This window comes from Paramacrobiotus metropolitanus, unplaced genomic scaffold (genome assembly GCF_019649055.1).
Source record: "Paramacrobiotus metropolitanus isolate TYO unplaced genomic scaffold, Prichtersi_v1.0 Parri_scaffold0000158, whole genome shotgun sequence".
Lineage (NCBI taxonomy): Eukaryota > Metazoa > Tardigrada > Eutardigrada > Parachela > Macrobiotidae > Paramacrobiotus > Paramacrobiotus metropolitanus.
The window spans coordinates 23493-44092 of NW_026570378.1; the positions used below are offsets into that span (position 1 = coordinate 23493).

General features: G+C 41.1%; 1 protein-coding gene and 1 long non-coding RNA gene across 4 annotated transcripts; both read right to left on the minus strand.

Annotated features, from left to right (window-relative positions):
• Window positions 1-211: 211 nt before the first annotated feature.
• LOC129599966 (CUB domain-containing protein 2-like) lies at window positions 212-19738 on the minus strand. The gene is made up of 6 exons (XM_055498336.1): window positions 19534-19738; window positions 2256-2478; window positions 1256-1530; window positions 1011-1065; window positions 775-891; window positions 212-542 (listed from the first exon to the last, which is right to left on the minus strand). The coding sequence occupies exons 1-6, from the start codon at window positions 19595-19597 to the stop codon at window positions 212-214; spliced, it is 1065 nt and encodes a 354-aa protein (XP_055354311.1). The 5' UTR covers window positions 19598-19738.
• Window positions 15866-18831, minus strand: LOC129599963 (uncharacterized). 3 transcript variants are annotated; one of them, XR_008691991.1, is made up of 8 exons: window positions 18300-18831; window positions 17880-18027; window positions 17727-17817; window positions 17501-17672; window positions 17320-17423; window positions 16935-17083; window positions 16309-16407; window positions 15866-16217 (listed from the first exon to the last, which is right to left on the minus strand). It is a non-coding gene; the product is annotated as an uncharacterized LOC129599963 (long non-coding RNA). The 3 variants fall into 3 exon arrangements; XR_008691990.1 differs by having other exon boundaries at window positions 17344-17423; window positions 17501-17817; XR_008691989.1 differs by having other exon boundaries at window positions 17501-17817.
• Window positions 19739-20600: the final 862 nt, after the last annotated feature.

The following is a 20600-nucleotide window of genomic DNA, read 5'->3' on the forward strand; positions in this document are numbered from 1 at the left end:
AATGAATGATTATTGCACGTTATACGAGAAACAGCGTGAACGCTTGTCCTTCCCAGAGGTTTTGCGTGGTTGGTGCCTTGGTGGTACGCTTTACTCAGAAAACATACTGTGGTACATAATACAGTGTTCACGATGCAGATGTGTTCCGGGTTCAGAGGTCCCCGCCACTGTTATACATACATTACGAAAACGTCGGGACGCAAAAATTTGTTCAAGATTCAAAGGTGCTCAGCGTTCGGCGTTCGGTGGTGTTCACAGTAGGAGGTTCCACTGTAGAAACCGAGAGCCAAATTCCTGGATGCCCTAAGAATGTGTTAGTCCCGAGGAAACCGAGATTCGTACGCCACGGTCCTGATTTAAAAATTACGTGAACAACATTGTTCGCAAAAATGAACTGGGGCGGGAATTTGTAGCCGCAGTATAGGTTGCTAGTGGGCTGTCGTTTTGCCGGATCATTTTCGGCCGGAGCAAGAAACTCAGTCCAATCATATCGGTCTTCGCCCACTTTAATTTGCAAAGTATCGTCATCTTCTCCTCGACAACTGCAAATATAAAACGGAATCCTGAACACGGCCAGTTGCATAACGCAACATGAATCGACAGGTAGCAAATCATAAGTTTATTCTGCTGTAAAACGACAACGAACATGTCAGAGTCAGATATATTCCCTATTGTGCAAAAAATAGTATACAAAATTTTCGTAATGTTGCTTTTTACAGCAGATTAATCTTATGTGTAATTTTTAGTTTTTGTCTGTGTAGCATTACGACTTACTCTTGTTGTCCCACCACTTTAAACGTGTGAAACCGCAGTTGAAGGCTTTGATTATTGAATAATCTGAATGTATAAATGCAGTTGGTGGAAAGAGGATAATATCCTCCAAAGTTTGGACTGTAAGCATCAACATGTGATAAACAAAACCAAAAATTTTACAGTAAAGCAGCCAGCCCGGAATGTAGAAATAGCAAGAAATTTGAATCCAAAATGGTCAAAAACTACGAATCAAGTACCTTTGAAGTGTCCCTGTGGCCGGCACTTTTCTTCCATCATACACGAAATGACACCCTAAGAAGTTTCACAATTCTGGTTTCAGCTGTATCACGATTTTAGTATTAAATGGCTATACTGCGCACAAGTTTGCAGAAATAGCCAGATAATTCCAAAACATGTCCGGGTGCTGACTAGTGACTTTATGAATCCGATCGCCCAGCATATTTTTATAACATGTACTGGCAACGTGAGCAAGGACCTATACCTGCTGTGCGGTTGTGCTGTGCCGCCATCTTGCCTAATCCATAATCCTTACGGAATTCGTATTTGGCTTTAAACATGTACAGTGAGCGCATCGGACTATCCTTTGCTCGCGTGGTGAACAAGACGGTCAAAGGTCTTGGTCCAACGGCCATAATAACCTCGGGAATCTTGCTGCGACCACAGTATTCTCCAATCAGATTTCCGGGCTCGGAGGCGTTGGGACTGCTGGTACCCACGAAAATTTTGACAGAATCCGACAAATCACAGTTTAGCGCTCTAGGTAACAACTGAATACGTCAGGACCCAGGTTATTTAGATTTACAGAAAAACAAAAATTTACAGAAAAGTAGCCATTTGAAACTGTCCCGTTCTAAACTTCATTTGCATATACTGTACTCTACATATATTATAGCAACCCAGTTCCTGTTAATCAACCTAAGGTGAACCGAAATTGCAGTTGTAGATGTCTTACCGGTAAATGTAAGTGTATAGTTTAATATCCTGTTATGTGTTTCATGATGAGTTAGTGGCTTAGTGCTCACATCAGCAAAAAACGTGACCGGAGAAAACTACATGTGTTTCTTTTGATCGATTCATTGCATTGTACTGCATCTTCAGCATACAAGATAACGAGCTCGAGGCTGTTACAAGTTATAAGTGCAACCGCTAATTAATTAAATTGTTTATTTGTGGCATAGTTGGCAGCATGGATGAGCGCAAGGCTAGAATTATGTTACAAGCAAATGAAATTGAAACCCTCTGGTATCTCTACACGTAAAACAATTCATTTTAATATCACCTATCAGTTTTGTATTTTACAAAATTAAAAAAATGCTTCCACAGTTTCTATCGACGACGAAAATGGTTCGGTGTCACATGACCTTGTGACCTAGTGAAAAAGTACGTCTTTGACACTTTGTGTCAATGTTCCTATCTAACTTAAATGAAATGTTTACCCCACGCAATATCTAATTCTACTCTAGATGGAAAATACTACTCACGCTGGAAATTTGTCGGATTCTCGAAGGTTAAAGTAAGTAAATATTAGCTGAATTTGCTCGTCTGCCTTCGGTAAAAACTTGAACATGCATTGCATATGCTCAGCTGGATATGACTTGGCATGATTAGGTGATGCAATATATCCCCAATGGCTTCTGGGAGAGCTTTCGATATTTTGCTGTGTGTCACATAGTAAGACATCCCCACTGGCAGCGGTCACAAAATCTAAATCGAAGAGATTTCAGTAGTTACTACTGATGTTCCTTGTAATAAATGGCAACTACTGTTGCGCTTTAAGGTCTCTCGTCAGTGCGTATACGCCCGACGTAGAGCTTGCTAACAAGACTTAGTACGATGTGCTTTCAACTGCTTTGAGCTAAAATTAGAACTGTGAAATAAAAACTTGAAATATAAACTGTGAACTCTGAAATGAAAACTATGAAATAAAATCCTTTTTATTAGTGCGGCCGTAAAGACTTCTTTCGTGATGTTGGTGGCTTTTGCCAAATTAAAAGTATATCAAAAATTATGGTGTCCACTGTTAACCTACAGCAGGCTGGCTGCAATTAAAATTACTTACGTAGTGCAGCGTGCGCACGCTTGACTGCTCCCAATATCCAACATGTCACAGTGCTGAAACCGCTGCACATACAGAGGTATTACTCTGTAGTAATATTCTATGCATTAATTCGCGAGTATTGACGATACTCGATGTCCTTCTTTCCGGACGATATTGCACCTGTTTTAATTCTATTTGTACATACTTCTATCTACAGATACGTAGCAAGCATGAAATTGGATGCACATCAATGTTTACAGTGTACATTAACAGTCGGAATTACGAGTACCTATGTGAACTCGATGAGAAAGTTAGATGATTGAGTATAATCCCCAGAAGAAAAGAAGCGTTGAAATGGTCACCGGACAAACATTAACATCTTGTTTATGAATAACAGACATATTATTTATTTACAAACACTCTAAACATCAATAATTCGGCGTAGCTACAATAAACAATAACATCTGGAACACAACAATAATTACGGCTATAATTACAACAACGTTAAACCCATTACAACAACAAACTTATGTTTTTATTTAGTTAGCTATATGGTTATAATCATAATCCTAACAGTAAATTACGTTATTAACTTAAATTCTTAAACAATAATAATAACTATCGCAATAGTATTCTGTATTTAACTATGATTAATGTTACCATAAAGTAGTTTAGTTTAAGTAAATTATAATGATGTTAGTGCAGTGGTGTTGTTCACACTAAGTATCCAGACGTCGGCTGTTGGATTTCGAGTGAAGTTGTGCATGGCGCGCCGGGAGACATTCCTTGAGATGGACTGCCTATTCATATGCCGACCTAATTCAGCATGACGCTGTCCGGTGACCTACTTTTTCATGGAATGTCTCCCGACGCGCCATACACATAGTTATAACAATCAGTTAATGCTGGACGCCCGTTTTGTTACCTTACTCCGCCTTATCACACCTGTGATACACTGCGAGAGATGAAAAGGCGGTGCTGGCCACCGTATTTTCTACCCAATAGTGTCTATGTGCGGAGATGGGCACTCAGTGGCTGTAAAATCGGAATGTTTACACTCCCCTTTTGTCTCTCCACAGTGTATCACAGGTGCGATAAGGCGTGGCGATGATCAGATCGGTAAACTGACGCCCTAAGAACTGCTTGCACGAGAACCACTTTGTGCAACGATAATGACTACTGTATATAAATTTTCTACACAGTAGCTTTGTCTGTTTAATTTATGTATGTACTCGTATAGTTATACTGTGTACGTACTGTGTATGCATTTTGTATGTACAGTAATCTGTTTATTGCTGTAGTTCACCGTATGTTTACAATTTTTTGTGTAATGAGCAGGCTATCATACCCATTCTATCATACTCATACTGGCTATCATTCTAATAATTATTATAAAAGTTAAGCCCTGGGGCCTCACGAGATTGTTTGGCGGGGTCCAAATGGACGTACACCTCTTAGCAATGTACTCATACTGTATTTTGTGGGACGTCGGTTTTACATGGCTAGTGGACAGACTAATAAAGCGTATTCGATCCTGGTACGTTACATTGTGAGGGAGAACACGGTTGCTGTACCACCCTGGAAACTGATAACTGATGCTGGAAAAGCTAAGGATACGGCACCCAAGGGGTTTTTTTCTTGATCTTATTGAACTGGATTTTCGGACAACTACGTCGTTATTCTACACTATACGGTAAAAATAGGTACCTACTACTGACTATTTCGATGCGGTTTGTGTTGTATGGTAGCCAACTGTATTTCGACTTAAGTTCTCATTGATAGATTGTGCACAACTTCTCATTGATACACTCACTTAAGTTCTCATTGATTCTCATTGATAACTGTGCAGATACAGTATTGCCCGAATTTTAATGTCAGTGACTGAAAATATTACTGCTTACTGTAAAGTCGGCAGGATTTTTTTGCTGTCAAAAGCAGTTTATTGTAACAGGCTTGGTAACGCGTTCAGTTATTATGATGTGGTCCTGATGACTACGAGACTGTCAGGTGTGGGAGACACCTGAAAATTATTTTATTCCAAAACAGAAGTACGGGATAACATTCACATTCCACTGAATATAGATTCCACTCAACTAGCTAAAGCAAGTTTAGTTTTTTAATATTGTTATCATTTCAAAAATTCATAAGGAAAACAAGTTTTTATTAGCACATCAGCACACAGTACGACATCTCGAGCAAAATCTATTAGCGGCGGTTATGGCGATCGCACCATCCCAGGAGCACACCCCACAAGAGCGTTGTAAACTGCGAAGAAGAAAGTATTATTATGATTTCATATAAGTAATATCAACAAACAGGTCTATACAGATATGTGCGTTATAAATATTTTAGATAGCTTTTGCGTTATCGCATACCAGCATGACTTGCAGTAACTGTAGATAATAATAATTGCCGGATTTAATAAGGGTGTATGATAATATTTGTAATATTTAATAAGGGAGTATGATAATATTAAATATTATTATTATAAATTTTATAATATTATATTTATAATATTTAATGATAATTTTTAATAAGGGTGTAATGATAATATTTATGCGACCGTAATAAGCAAGTAGCATATGTATTTACAAAACCTACCTCCGGATCGTCACGAATGGCTTGATCAATGTGACCCGGCTTGATGTCGGTGGCACGTGCAACTTCTGCCACGTTTCCAGCAAGGAACAGGAGTTCGGCAACCAAATACTCTAGAACCCCGGCCATGAATACAGATGCGGATTCTTCAGTTTGGCTACCCTGAATCATAGCCTGGTGAATACGGCCAACCGGCAGTATTGCACCGGCTCGCCTGGAGCGGGAGAGGACTCTACCCCTAGTTTTTTTCGCTACGCGACCGTGCGGCATTCTGTTACAATTTGAAAATTATAAAATGATTAATGCGGTTGTTAGGGGACAGTGAGATTTAAATAGTGGTTTGTACGGATCTTTATTCCGGATATGCACGATCTGATCTGCGTGCTAATTAAAACGTAGAATATGAGTAAAGGTAAAATAAAACAGTATTGCATCATAGTTCCTTCAAATGTTTCTCAAAAGTGTACTCTTTTGTTTGCAAACCAACCATCTGCTTCAGGAATAGTGACACACACGCGGTAAAAATAGGTCAGTGCTTTTATTCTCCAATACCATATCTGTTGCTGTTCTTTTGTGACCTTATTGTGCAATTTTTGCGCGAGGTCGGTCTTGCGCAGCGGGAAGAGTGTACAGCTCGTAAATCTATACCGCAAAAATAAAAAATGTACAAAATAAGTATTTAGTATTGTGTACTACATACTAGAACAGTGCACTCACTTTTTGCGCGCACTGCAGGATCGAAGCGGAGCAGGACTATATCCTAAATGATGATACCCCGTTTTACAGTGGGCACTCTTTTTCGATTATTTAATGCTCTCATCCCAGCTGGTATAATTTTAGTACAATGACAATAGTGAAATCTCGGCCTCTGGCGCCGCTAAGCATTTACATAAAATTACGTAAGTGTTTCGAATACATGTTTCGACACTGTACACAAAAATCATAATTTCTTCAACTCTAGTGGAAAAATTTATGCCGGTTCATACAGTGCTGTGGAAGGTCACCGCCACAATATGCACATAATATGCAAAGCAGTCAATGGCACAGTAAATCTGCTGAATGCGGTAGGAGGGGTTGGATTTAGTAACGCTGGTGACGTTTTATAGAAAACTAAAAACTGAACTGAAAAGCAGCGTTCCCGTATACGTCTATTATGTCAAAAATCTGGTGATACCGACCTGGCCGGAGGGCTACCATTTACACGAAATTGCCCTTAGTAATGCTAACGGAGTGCTATTCCGATTAGGCAATTTTCTAGAAGATACTTGTTAATAACCGGGATATTAATTCGTTTTGATTTTTTTATCGCACAGGGTTGTTTGGTTCGCTAATGGGGCACTGCAAAAATGTCTGTGGGGACATATTTGCCGGAAATTGCACAATTTGGGGTTTTTCTAGTATTATTTCGTTACTTAGTTTTTGTTATGTTGTACAATGTCAGAAGTCCAGAGTGGGTGTCAAGAAAAGAGTTTCAGGGAACAGTATTATGGTACTGGACTGTGTCTGCAACACCAAACTAGAATATTGAATCAAAGATGTTTAACGGAAACCGGTAAATTGATACTGTCGCTATCGGCTAACGATTCCAATACTGGTGATGAAGCCCATCGCTTGTGACAGGTAATAATGCCCCCACGAACATTCGGTAGCGCTATGTTGCCATTGTTACCAAAAAGCAAACACAGTAATCTTTTGATATCGGGGAGATTACCACCGGCCATTATATACGGTTACCGTGCATAGGTGGGCATCCGGGTGCAAATATCACCGTGCATGTTAGCATTTCCTGACGGTGACCGACGTACAGACACTACGAGTTATATGTGGCGTGAGTATATACGGCAACCGTGCTGTGCATTTGGTGACAGGTACCATCGTGCATGCGTGCATTTGCTGGTGGTTAGCCACGCATATACACACCACATTTTGCATTAGTCTTGAACATAGGCTTTCGTTACGCTTCGGTCGACAAGGTAAGCCTCGCGCTCCGCGGTCGACATGTGTGTACTGGAAAGGTTAGGTTTGAGTTCATGGAGTGTTACTAGTTACGACAGCCGTGTTAATACATATCGATGTATTGCCAACTGAAATTTGTTAAATGTTCGTATATAAAACCTTAACGAATTACGGGTACAAGGAGGGGGTAAATACACGGGAAGACAAAAAACGGCAATAATAAGGGATAACCCTTCACGTGTTGTGCAACACGGCCAGCCACCAAGGGAAGGCAGTTCTAGTGACATTGTGCAGATCAGTCGTTGAGACTCCAGTCTCGAGCTGTTTCTCCGTAGACTTCTATGTTAAACACAACCACCTTCGTCTTGCATATTTCAGAACTAATCCGCACAATCGATAGCTCGAAAGAACAAGAAAAAATTTACAAGATTTTTGATACGAAATAATTCGCCACTAATTAAAACTGAAGCAAGACTGAACCATTTGAGTTTCTCGTAGACTAAGCATAGGAGTTGGATGATTTGTTTTCACGGAGCTCCATTGCTTTGTCTATGGGAAACTTAATTGGCTCTAACTTGTCTTGTTTCTCATAGATCACGGCTTGCGTGGTATCGAAAATCTTGTTAATTATTTCTTGCTCTTTAAGATGTAGATTACACGGTTTGATTCTGAATTCTCGAAGACGTAGGTGTTTGAGTATAACGTAGGAGTCTACGGAGAAGGCAGCTCGGGTCTCAAAGCATGAATTTTGTGTAGTGTCGCTGGACTGCTTTCCCTTGGCGGCTGGCCATGGTGCACAACACCTGAATGGTTATCCCTTATTATTGCCGTTTTTCCTGTCTATCCCGTGTATTTACCCCCTCCTTCTATTACACTTTGTTCGCTTAAGGATATTGACATTGCATGAATGAAGAATTAAAGATATACTTTTCGCATCTGCGCTCACTCAAGGAATATGTTTTTATTAGAAAAATCCTACTTTCAAACCTTGTAAAACTAAAATATTATTTACTTACATGGATACGGTACGCAACAGTACATAATATACTAAGTCTTAGATTCAGTGATTAAAGTTGTCACCATGTGCACTTCACCAGTTCTATTAAAATAAAACGCGCAAGCTGTATTATACTACGAACGGAACTCATTTTGCTAACAATAATTAAGTAAGTAACTTTCTCTATTACTACTTGAAGTCGCAGAGCGATCACTACCTTTTAGTTCCCTGCAACGGAGTACAAAACTGCGTCCAGTCCGATCCAAACTTAGAAAATTTTATCCGAACCCAGTCCGACTCCGAATTCTAAAAATCGTACTCCGACCAATCCGATCCGAAAATATTTTTGGCCAATCCGAACCCACTCCGATCCGATCCGAAAAATTTTCCAAAAGAATATTGCTTAATTTTATTAGACATCCCCACATTAAAAAAATTTTAATGCCGTAGTTAAAAATTTTAATGCCGAAGTACCGTAACATGGCATTCAAAAAAATTTTAGCCATGTTGTCGGTAGCCAAAGGACTTCAGAATTCACAGGTACAAGTTTCTTGGGCATAATAAAGGTTAAGCTAGAGGATTTATATTTACAAAATTTTTCAGGTGAATTTAGTTTTTTAGCACTACAGTGTTGAAGCAATTGGAGAGGTTAGTTCTCTATCCTCACTGTCAGAAATCTGTATCAGATCTTTTTGTTGTATGCGGTTCAGCCCACGGATTACCCACGTATTAGCCAGGTTCAAAAATAGGGACAGATAATTAGAGGGAGGGTGTTTCTAAACGCCCTGAACTAAAATAAATGGTAGTTTTGTGCATTCCTTAGTGTATTTTTATATTATTATATTTAATAATAGTATATATACTTAGAATATATTATTATTGGTATCCTAATCTCCAGTATTAATCCAATTACAAGTGCTGCAAATAAAAATGGGAAGCCGGTGCCTAGTGAAACTGACTGAGCTGCACAACACATGTGGTGCGTTTAAACTTCAACCGTACTGTAGTACTTATATTAAAATTATTTGATAAGGCAATAACAAATAACAACATCATAACAATCGTAAAACACTCAAAATATTAAAAAGTGTCAGGAGAATTAATAAAAGGAAGTGAAAGAGAATTAACAACAGTCAACTAAACAAAAGCAGGTACTTCGGTCCAAATTAATTAAGCGCAAACGGAAGCATCGCGCGAAGCGCGAAGCTGACGAAAATTTTTGTTTTGAAGGCCGGTGAAATTCAATAAAAATTAACTAATAAATTTTATTTATTTACGGATTATTCGGAGTCTTGATTGCATCCGAACCCGATCCGGTCAGGTGCACATAAACTCCGAAACCACTCCGGCTCCGAATTTTCCAGATTGAAATCCGTCCAATCCGGTCCGAAAATCGGAGTGGGTTCGGAGTGGATCGGATTTCCCAGTCCGTTGCAGGGCTCTAATTTGAAGTACCCCAGACTAGCAGCTAAACATTTCTCTCAGTTTAAATATTGCGACCGTTTAGCACATTGAAGTCCGTACACATAATGTGCAGCCAAAAAGGCGGAGCATGTTGCTGCATTTTACAACCAATCACTTTCCATTTCCAACTGCACTACTACCGGCGTTAAAATACTGCGGCAAGCACCGCCTTTTCTCCCAGACTTGTGTTCAAGTCTAAGTTGTCAGGAATCATGTGGACAGCTTTGTTTAGAGGCGGCGGCGGCGAGGGTGTTTGGGCACTCACCGGCAGGGCCGGTGAGTGACCAAACACCGATCCATTACTGAATTCGGCATCACTCATCATCAAGTTCAAGACATGTTTAGTGATCTCATTGGATTGAGTCAGGTTAGTTTTTCGGGAAACATGATTGCATATCTCAAGAACATTGAATATTAGTAGTACGGAGATCATAAGACCCCAGAAGATAAGTGTTGCTATTTTTTGGGGTCTATCCATTTTTATTAGTTGCCTTATAAAATTATCGTCTCGTAGCGCAGTGTGCAGGTTAAAGTACTTGTTTATAAATTTTCGAATAAATTTGTCATTCACGCCTTTATGCTTGGTTAAGGCGGACATAACATCTTCATAGGAATACCCTCGACAACGTAGAAGTACGTAAAACATACAGTACTGACCACAGACTGTAGAATCTATGCTTTGTCGCATCGTATTTGACATGGTAATGTAGTCTTGACCTATCCAGTCTTTGATGTGTGGAGAATACTCTGCTGGGTTTCGTCCAAACGAGTCAAAGGCTTCCACTGTACCGGGTTTAGTGCAGTAAAATGCGACCCAGTGCTCTCCCGAGGCAGTGCTAGGTTGCGTATTCACGATGTAGGCACCCGGAAATTCTTTGTCAGGAATTTTATCACAAGGAAAGACTCAACAAAAATATCACGAACTATTGGATCCCTTCTAAGGGCATTGTCGATTTCTATACTGTTCATGGAGCAAAATCAAACAAAACCTGTCTGTTGTTATTTATTTCGATAACGTTGTCAAAGACTAACATTGCAACACACACCACTCCTTCCTTTAAAGCTTTGGCAAATTTAAAATTAATGTTAAGATTGCCTTGCCTAATTAGAGAAAGAGCCCCGCGGCCAGTATGTCCGCGAGTGAAGTCAAAGCCGTAAATACAAAAGCCACCAGCATTATAATCCGAACGATCAAAGGGTAGCTCGCCCGGACCTTCTCCTAAACGCTCCAGTGTGTCTAAAAGTCCTTCGTAGGCCTCGGCTGTGGCCCCGTTTTCATAATCTAAATTGTATCCTCGAGTGGGAAACAGCTGGCCGTCGATCTCGGCATGGACATAAGACAGGTTAAAATGATCGAAATTAAAGGGAGTTGACTTGTATTCCCCAGCAAAAGAACGACTGGGTGATAGGGCTAGGAACATTACCTTTGGGAGCTGTCCAATCACGATATTCGCCCACACGTGTTGTTGCTGACCTGATATCAGAGTACACTGCCGCATCGCAACGCGTTCAACGTGATATTTTGCATTATTGCCAACCAGTTGCTTTGTCATTGCGGCAAGATAATCCGGAGCTGGTTCGTATTTGCGTATACGCAATCGGGGATTCCGAATCGCTACAACTTTAGGTGCTGCCAGGTCGCTATCGGCAATAAACGCTAGATTCTTTCGGTTACGAATCAGTTTGATGCTTAACTCTACGCCTGGTATAAGTGGGCGATCCTGCTGAAACAAGTCGCAGTGCAACTTGCCTGACAACTGGAGTGGCTTCAATGTTTGTATCCACTTTCGCCTTTTTTCAGCACCTTCACTATGGAAAGATGATTTTCCGTCTACTTTCTCTGTGAAAATCGGATCTTTGGACATTTCAGTGTCCATAGCGAAGCCACCCAGACTTAGTTGGGTTAGCTGCGCTTGTTTTGTATAACCCAAAAGGCTCTCCAAATAAGCGCGAATGTGATACATCGAGCTACTGTCCGATATACTGCGACCGCCTAGAGTAACACTAACTTGCTCGAAAAGACTGTGTACAATGTTGTTAATAGGGGCCAAACAGTCGCTATCCGTTGGTATGGTTCCAGCTGCATTAGTAACGTGAAGATCGCACGTAAATCGAATATCGGCTAAGCTAACCAATTCCGACTGACATGGAGCTACAGTAAATGAAAAATCATTGGATTCGTCGGTCGTGGCTTGTGAGGGCCCCAAATAATAATCTCTGGTATTCCATCGTTCCGTTAGTGTTGAAGGTAAGTAGAATAAGTGACTCTCTAACAACATTGATGGCTCTGAGCCGTTTTCTATAAGCGCCATTGCTACAGTTTGTCTTTTATCGCGTCAATTGCTCGTTGCTTCTTACTAATGCTGACTATTTTTTTCTTTCGTCCCTTAATGCCTGAGCCGCTTTGTTGACGTATTTTTCACTGACGTGCTCGACAGCTTTATCGATGGCTGATTCTACCGCTTTCGAGGCAAATGTCTTCATGTGTGGTTGGGCGGTAGCAATCATGTTGTTGATGTGAGGTGCAGCCTTACTAAACAACCCCCGCGCAAATCCTATGATGCGACCCCAAAAGCTGCCACCCGTCATTGGTGCACCGCGGTAAACGGGCATTCCGTAACCGTGCTGACGATTGAATATTTGAATGTAGCGAGATTCATCGAATTTAAGTTCTTGGAGTACCATTTTTAGTGTTTTTTCAGTCGGAAGTGTAGTTTGATTATTGCAGTACCTGGATGGAAAAACACTTCATTACCTAAATCATCGCATACTTTAATTTCAACTGTTTGGAACGTATGACGGGCTATAGGTACGTAGTGAGGGCTTTCAAAACGGATGCACGTTTCTTCAAACGAGCTCGCTTGCGTTGATATCGTGCGCAACAAAGGAACCATAGCATCCCCCACTAGACCGTATTCAATGATGTCACAGTAGACGTGTACAATGCGATTATGTTTCCCCCGGGTGGAGGACATAAGTAGGGCTATCACTGCCCGTATAACTGTAGTCTTGCAGCAAACCTAAAGCACGGGTATACTCTGCACCGTGGAACGTCAGGGTGGTGTCTGGTCTGATACTTAGTTCAGAGGAGTTACCACTGACTACGATATGACCATATAAAACTGGTTCATCATCCGTCGCGCCATCACGCAAAAGCACATTAACAGCGTGTATTAACCGGTTTTCGTCCGGATATGCTTTTTCACTTAAAAACGAGTCTCCCGAGTGGGATAATTAGTTCGCGCAATACCAACCACTAAGCCGCTATTAAATTTTAACTGCATAGGAGGAAGTATTAATTCTGATAACGCAACTTCCCAGGTACCGTCCAGATCCACTGCCCTGGCTAATAAAGTTGTGAAATGTCCGGGACAGTTTTTGGATACAAATCACGAGACGCCGAAGATGGCAGTGTCAAGTAAAACTCATTTTAATTCGTTTGCGTTTTCCCAAGAGTCATACGCGGGGCCGTAGCCATACCAACGTACCAGATATTGTTTTTTACCCTTGTGTGTGCGCTCCTTAATATCCTAGAAATGCGATGGTATGGCCTCTCAGTCATTACAAATTTTGACAGTTCGGAAGCATAGAAGTGTCCGTCGATTGCTTCACCAGCTAGGTCTTCGATAGCATACAAAAATGGCTTTTATGTTTTAAAACTCTGACTACTTTAAAAATTTCTTCCGTGTAATTTGTTTCGTAACCTTTTTCGAACGTGTTTTTCTTTTGGCAATTCGCACATGGTCGCCAGCTGTAAATGCGGGCCTTTGATTTCTTTTGTTCGCTGAGCATACGATCAAGGATAGAGTTGCTCTCGTTTACTCCAACGTTTTCTGGAGCATAACCGGTTGAAGAATGCACAGTGCTATTATACCCTTGCATTATCTGTGGCAAAACGTCTATGTATCGATATGTGTTTTTTCAGTCATGTATACGTACATACGGTTTTTAATGGTACGGTTGAGTCGTTCTACCATTGCGCATTTTACATCATCATTTCGAGTAGTAAAAAAGGTTACATTACATTCTTTAAAAAATGCACGCATTTCTCTTCCAACAAATTCTTTACCGTTATCACTTTGACAGCGCAGTGGCGGACTGCATTGTTTGTAAATTGTGCTGAGCGCTGCAGCAATTTCTGGCGGCTTTTTTGACTTCACTGGCTCCGCCCAACCATATCTGGAGAAACAATCAACACACGTCAGCACGTAATTAAAACCATCGTTTTCTTTACGAAACTTTTGCATATCCATCAAGTCAATTTGGTGTTGGTCTCCTACATTTACTGATATAATTTTTCTTCGTTTAAACTTTGAGCGGTATGCTTTATGTTGTGTATACGCGTCCTTAGACTGTAAGTATTGTTCAACTTGCTGACGTGTATAATTATGTTTTGAGCTTCTTTAAACAGACGCTCAACTCCTCCAAGGCTACCGGGGTTCCCGGCATCCAGGTAAATTTCATCTAGTGTTACCATTTTAAGCAAAGTTTAACCACCCTCCAGTTTGTGTTGTACGCTGTTTTTTACGTGGTGGCCCGTAGAACTTTGTTGGGGCTCTAGCGATTCTCCGCCTATATGTGTTGGTTTCTTGTTCTTCATCCTTTTGCTACTTAACTGAACATTATTTTTTGTTTTCGCAGGCTGTGGGTTGTATGTTATAGCTTTTCTATGCGCTGCTTCAATTGGCATGGGTGCCGACGGGCCCGTTAGCCCCGGAACAGTTAAGGCATTTTCAACAGACAGTTGCGTAGACGTCGGCAACAGAGCAGTTTTATCGCGAGTCTTACGACGCACCGCGGTTTTAATTGGAGCCAACGCCTTACCTAAAACCTGTAAGCTGGTGGAAGGTCCCTCGATGGCTAGTCGCGTACCAGCATACGGTAACGCTGAATTTTTACGTGTACTTCGTCGCAGTGAGACTTTATTTGGTTGATAATTAAGTGCCTTTGCATTTATATTTGACGGGAGTGCTGGATTTTCATGGGGTTCGTAATCCAGAACTCCGTCAGGAGAAACTCAACAATTGGTGGTTCTTGCGGTGCATCTTGTATGCTTGGTGGTGTCGGTGCAAACTCTATAGTTGGCGCCTGGTTCTTCTTCGGCATGGTGTTACGGGAAGTTTTTGGAACACCACGCTTTTTAGTTATTGGTGGGACTTTTGGGGATTTGTATACGTGTTTGACTAAAGTTTTCGAAGGGGTTGGAACATAGTGGACAACAGGTTCGCTCGGCACGGTTGTAGGAACATAGTGCACGATTGGGTCCGCGGGCACTTGTACGTAATGCACCAACGGCTCGGACTGTACGTACTCAATTTGGGGTGACGAATTTGCTTGAATTTGCTGGTCATTTGTTGCTGTACTAACCTGGATACCACGGCTCTCAAGCAAAGGTCCGGTTTGAAAAATGCATCTTGCATTAGCGGCTTTGCCTCAACGTATTTTGACACGGTTGCTGGCTTATGCAAAAGTTCCGATGGCAAGGTATTGCTTTCTATGGTATAGTTTGGTGTCTCGCTAACCGGCAGGCGCGTAACCGGACGTTGGTTCTCCAAGGCGGCTCGCACCATTAGCTGCTGATTCATGTTATCGCTAATTTCTTGGGCCCTTTTCCAAGTAGATGTTGGACCTGACCTATTTTTGCCACTTACGAATTCTGATTCCGGTACTAACACGTAAGTCTTCATTTTGTTAGGAACGATGTTAAAAGAGTTCCCAAAACTGGTAGAAGAACTCCTAAAAATCCACCTTTTTTGCTGTAAAAGCTTTTTCTTTTTTTCACGCGTTAAATTCCGATCAGCTAGTCGCTTTATTTTTCCAACATGAGCACGTGCTTTCGCTAAATGTGTTTTACTTAACCCCTTTGGTTGCTTAATAAGGTTCAAGCAGGCTTCTTCAATTGCAGCGACCTGTTTAGTAGTAGAAAATTGAAAAAAACGCTCTCTGCTGTCTGGGTGTCATCAAACGTAGAGCGTCGATTAGCTTGAGAATTTCTTCTGGCTTCATTTTTCTACATAGATTCTTCGGTAGCCAAAAATATTCGATTGTAAGCGGGCCTTGTCGGGGGTTTCCGGACGTAAGTTAATTAATAAGTATCCAAACGGTTCCTTTATAGCCTTTTTATAAGCTTCTGGCAAGTGTGGCATGCCCAGCTGATGCGCTAGCGTTTTTATTTGCTGTGTGTCGCGAACAGATTTAAATACGACCATATATTGTGAGTTGAGAGAAATATCACGCATGTTCTTTCCTTGCTTGAAAAGGTTTTGTGAGATGAAAACAACAGAAACGTTTTTGTGGTGAACATCACGGGTAAATAACGCGGATGCCTTAGTAGCAGATGCTATTTCCTCCATTAAATCATCCAAAATTAGCAGCGTTGTATCACCTTTTCTGAAAAAGCTTTCGTCATTAATAATGGAATCAATGCCTTGTACAAGTTCAATAGATTCGTCAAAAGTTGAAAAGGTTTCTTGCCACGTACCGTACGCGTAAACAATACGAGTAGGGACGGGAGTGAAACTTTGTGAAACGTTTTTCAAGAGTTGCAACGTAAACGTTGATTTCCCAGACATTGTTGGTCCTGAAATGTAAATTGTGCAAGGAGTTTTAAAACGAAAATCAAAAGTGATTTTTCCATTTCTAAAACCTCAGATAATTCGACCTTAAGCCGCTAGTTCAGCACACCTGTAAAATCCGCAAAAATTCCGAAAATTTTCCGTTGAAAAGTCTAAAATTTTACGATTACTGGGAGTTTTGGTTAATTAACTGCAGGAGGTTTTTATCGCTTCTGCAACTGCCTGCACTTGTACAACGGATGTACATCCTAAAAGAACGCAGTTACCCGTATGAAACACGTTAACTGTGGCTCCTAAATACTTAAATTTAATCTGAACTGCTGGAAATAGTTCAGGCTCAAAAAATGCCTTACTTACTTCCGGTATTGTTCTGCTTTTATTGTATAAATTGGCAAGATTGACTTTTGTACTATGACGGTAAGTGCTTACGATATTTGCTATACTACGTACCTTAATCTCCAAAGTAAAATCATGCAGAAGTAACATCAGCTTATAAAGAGCAGCAGTTGCTCCGCTTCATCAACTGACTTACCGCCGTTTATGATGGCCTTGCCGTTCGCAAACAGTTGACAGAATGTGTTACCATTCAAGCGAAGGTTAACGGCGTTAAAGTTTTTCATCTTAGTAGCATCGTTCCCGAAAACACGGGTTATCGCGTCCAAGTCGATCCTTCTGTCAAACCTGACGGACAAAATAACGTTGTGTATCTCCATGGCTGAACACACTAATCGCGACAGAATGAGCACGAATTCTTTATATACGTTTCTTACTCAGTCTGTCGCGAATAGAGGCATTAGCCCTTTTTTTTATCCTATTTAATTTTCTTTTGCTACCTAAAAGTATCCCAGACAAAGCTGTAGATTGTTATTAGTAAAAAGACCAAAAACATAGTAAATCGAAATAGTGCATTATGTTACACAAGTCAAATGCTGTTAGCCTACGTATCCATGGACACTCCCTCAGGACCCCAGAAGCTGTCCTGTACAATGCGAGCTACATCCAAAAATCCTCGGTATGGAATCTGTAAAGAGCGCCCGGGTTGTGAAAAGCGGATCATCCGCCCATATTTAGGATGGATACTGAGAAGTACATCCATACAAGCAGGTCCGGCAAGAGTGACCTTTTCCGCAGATTTGCTTGTGATTGCCTTGTCCATCGCTGCTTGGATAGTTCCCGCTTTCAACTTATTCAGGACGTCCGAAATTTCACTACATCCCAGACGCACTCCTTTCCGGAACGCCTCTTCATGATCTTTGTAACCGTCTGTTTCCTGATCAAAAGCTAGAACAAGACTGACCTTTTTCGTGTTCCAAAACATACTTACCACATTGTTGACCTTATAGATGATGTATCCGTTCAGCTCTCCCAAAATCTCCAAAGTGCGTGCAAAATCCATTTTTTGATTGCAAAAGCGACTAACAAGTAGCAAACAATTTTTCTTACGGAACTGAAAAGCAACTGACAATTCAAGGTTTACCCGCTAGCCTTTTATATCCTCACGACTACAGCGACTGCAAAGTGTTGGATTTTGATTCGCATAAAATCCCTCCAAAACTCCGCCTTTTTATGGAAAGCAATGGTTTCCATTGGTCAAACTTTTCCCAACACAAGACTGTAGCGATTGGCTGAAAAATCGATAATTTTGCTCCGCCTTTTTTCCCCTGCAAGCCTTGTTAGAAGGTGTAAAAGGCGGAGACTTGGGAAGCTTCGTCCTTATTGGTATTATATATAAACTACGATGGTCAAGCAAAATTTAGATTTCGGTTTTAGAAACAGGCTTTTATTGATTCAGTTTTTTTGTCATTAAACAGCAAAAATGGACATGCGTAATGTGATCCATCGTCTGGCTACGTTTAAACACACCAATTGGGACAATAGTTTACTTCCACCGACGTACTTGGCCTTAGCCGGAATGTTTTATCGTGGAACCGGGGATGAAGTTCAGTGCGCATATTGTGACGGTATTATGTCCGGATGGGGTAAAATCCGAAGCCCAAGGCGGCATCATCAATTACTGTTTCCAAACTGTCCAATGTCAAAGAGAACACCTGAACCCATTACTGCGGAAGGAGAAGACGTCGTGGAGGTGTGGGCGTCAGCGCCAGTTGCTATTCCGGGGACCTATAGCTACGCTGTGCGCTTTCCAGACATGATGGATTACAAGGCTCGTTTTTCTACATTTGCCGAGTGGCCTGAATCAAAAGCTCAGCATCCCAGGGTCATGGCCCAAGCCGGTTGGTTTTATAACGGGAACGGTGATTGCGTCCAGTGCTTTCACTGCGGACGAGAGCTTGAAAGATGGGTTCCCACCGATGGAGCATGGGAAGAGCACGCCAGAGCGTCGCCCATATGTCCATTTGTCATAGCACAAAAAGGAGAACAGTATGTCTACGACGTTCAGACCAAGCAAGCAAAGGAATCAGCGCAGATCTGTGACAAGGTATCTCAAGCGTATGCGGCTAGGAAAAGAGAAAATAACCCCCCTGGAGAAAGTGCAATGTAAGGTCTGCTTAGACAATGAAGTCCAAGTTGTATTCCGCCCATGTAATCATCTGGCCTGCTGCAATAACTGTTCAGATAGATTGATACAGTGTCCTGTTTGCAGAACTGTGGTGATTCAAAAAATCCGAGTTTTTTTGTGTTAGTGTAAAGTTTCACCTATTATTCGTGAAAAAACAAAAAACCAAAAAATCACAAATCGTCAAAAATACCGATTGCAGTATTGCAGTGCTACGGCTACTTTTGGAAAATGATAAACAACTGTTTCACTTGTTACTTTAAAGCTTAACAAAAAAACAAAAAAAAGTGATAAACTCAAAAAAATGATGCATGTTATGTTGGCAAAAACAAAAAAGGGGAGAAAAAGGGAGGGGAAAATTTAATCAAAGAAAGGGGTGAAATGGGTGGGGGAAAATTTAAACAAACAAATGGGGTACACCGGGTTGGACGATGTATCGTAAATCAATAACATAAGGTGGTGTTGTGACGCCGAATTGTTTGTGTTAAATGCACGTCGTATGCAGTATGTTTGTAAACAAGATGTTTATTGTTTGTTTGGCCATCAGTTGTTTGTTTGGTGACCATTTCAACGCTTCTTTTCTTCTATCCCCCCATATGATTTACCTGCTTACCCAGCAAGGAATTCGCCACAATCACAGCCGCTGTGCATATTAGTAACAGCCACTTCCGTATCATTTTGGAGCTGGGCTAGCCGCAGATTCCCCTGGATTAAATCGAGACAATTTGGAGAGAATATGACAGTGCTGACGCTGTTGCTAGCAAGCCGTTAAATCTAACGCTAAAAACTGAGCAGTTGCTGTTGTGTATAAGAACGGGCTTGCATTATGTAATTCAGTACTTGTCGCTATGTGGTATGTTTTTGCAACTTTAGTTTCAAAGCTGGCTTTAATCAGATACAGGCGCTGGCTGCCTGTTTGCAATCAAAATGTACATCTGTGCAGACTGTACTTCAAAAAAAGATAAGGTACGTACTCAAGTATTCCCAGCAATACAGGTTTACCGGACCGATTTACACTACAGATATAAGAGCTTGTTTTAGGAACGGCAGTAAAACTTTCTCATAACCCCAAAGCTTTTACAAATAATCAAATAATTAATCAAATACGGGCGCTGGCTACCTACAATCTTTGTTGCAATAAAAAAATCTGTACTTTAAAATGTACATCTGTACAATACTTCGGTGTGCATCTGCACTTCAAGGAAAGATATGGTACTGCCGCGGCGTCGTTACTACCGAACGGCCATTGTCTGCTGATGCACTGTTTGAGAAGTGGCGCGAAATGGTCCGTATTAGGCGATACGAATGTTTGCAAAATTTTCATGTATGCATGAGCGTAACATGATTGCGCACATCTATCGGAAGCTTCCCATTCTGTTTCTGAACTTGATTTTACACATACTGTACGTACACGTTCGTACACGACGTTCTATAAATTAGGCCTGCGACCTGACCGCAGAGTGGTCTGGTGCTTCTCGATTCTGATAATCATTACCATAGCTGATCGTGACCTTTCTTGCGTGAACAGTCGTCAGCGCCCGTCGTAGCGCTGAATAAGCAATTTAAGTTGAGATCCTTTAAAAAGAAACTTTTTCATATCGTCAGTGCCCAATTCCGTACCAACACGGTCCCAAGGTAACGGATTAAGTCTAAATTATAAATTGTCGGAAAAAACGATTA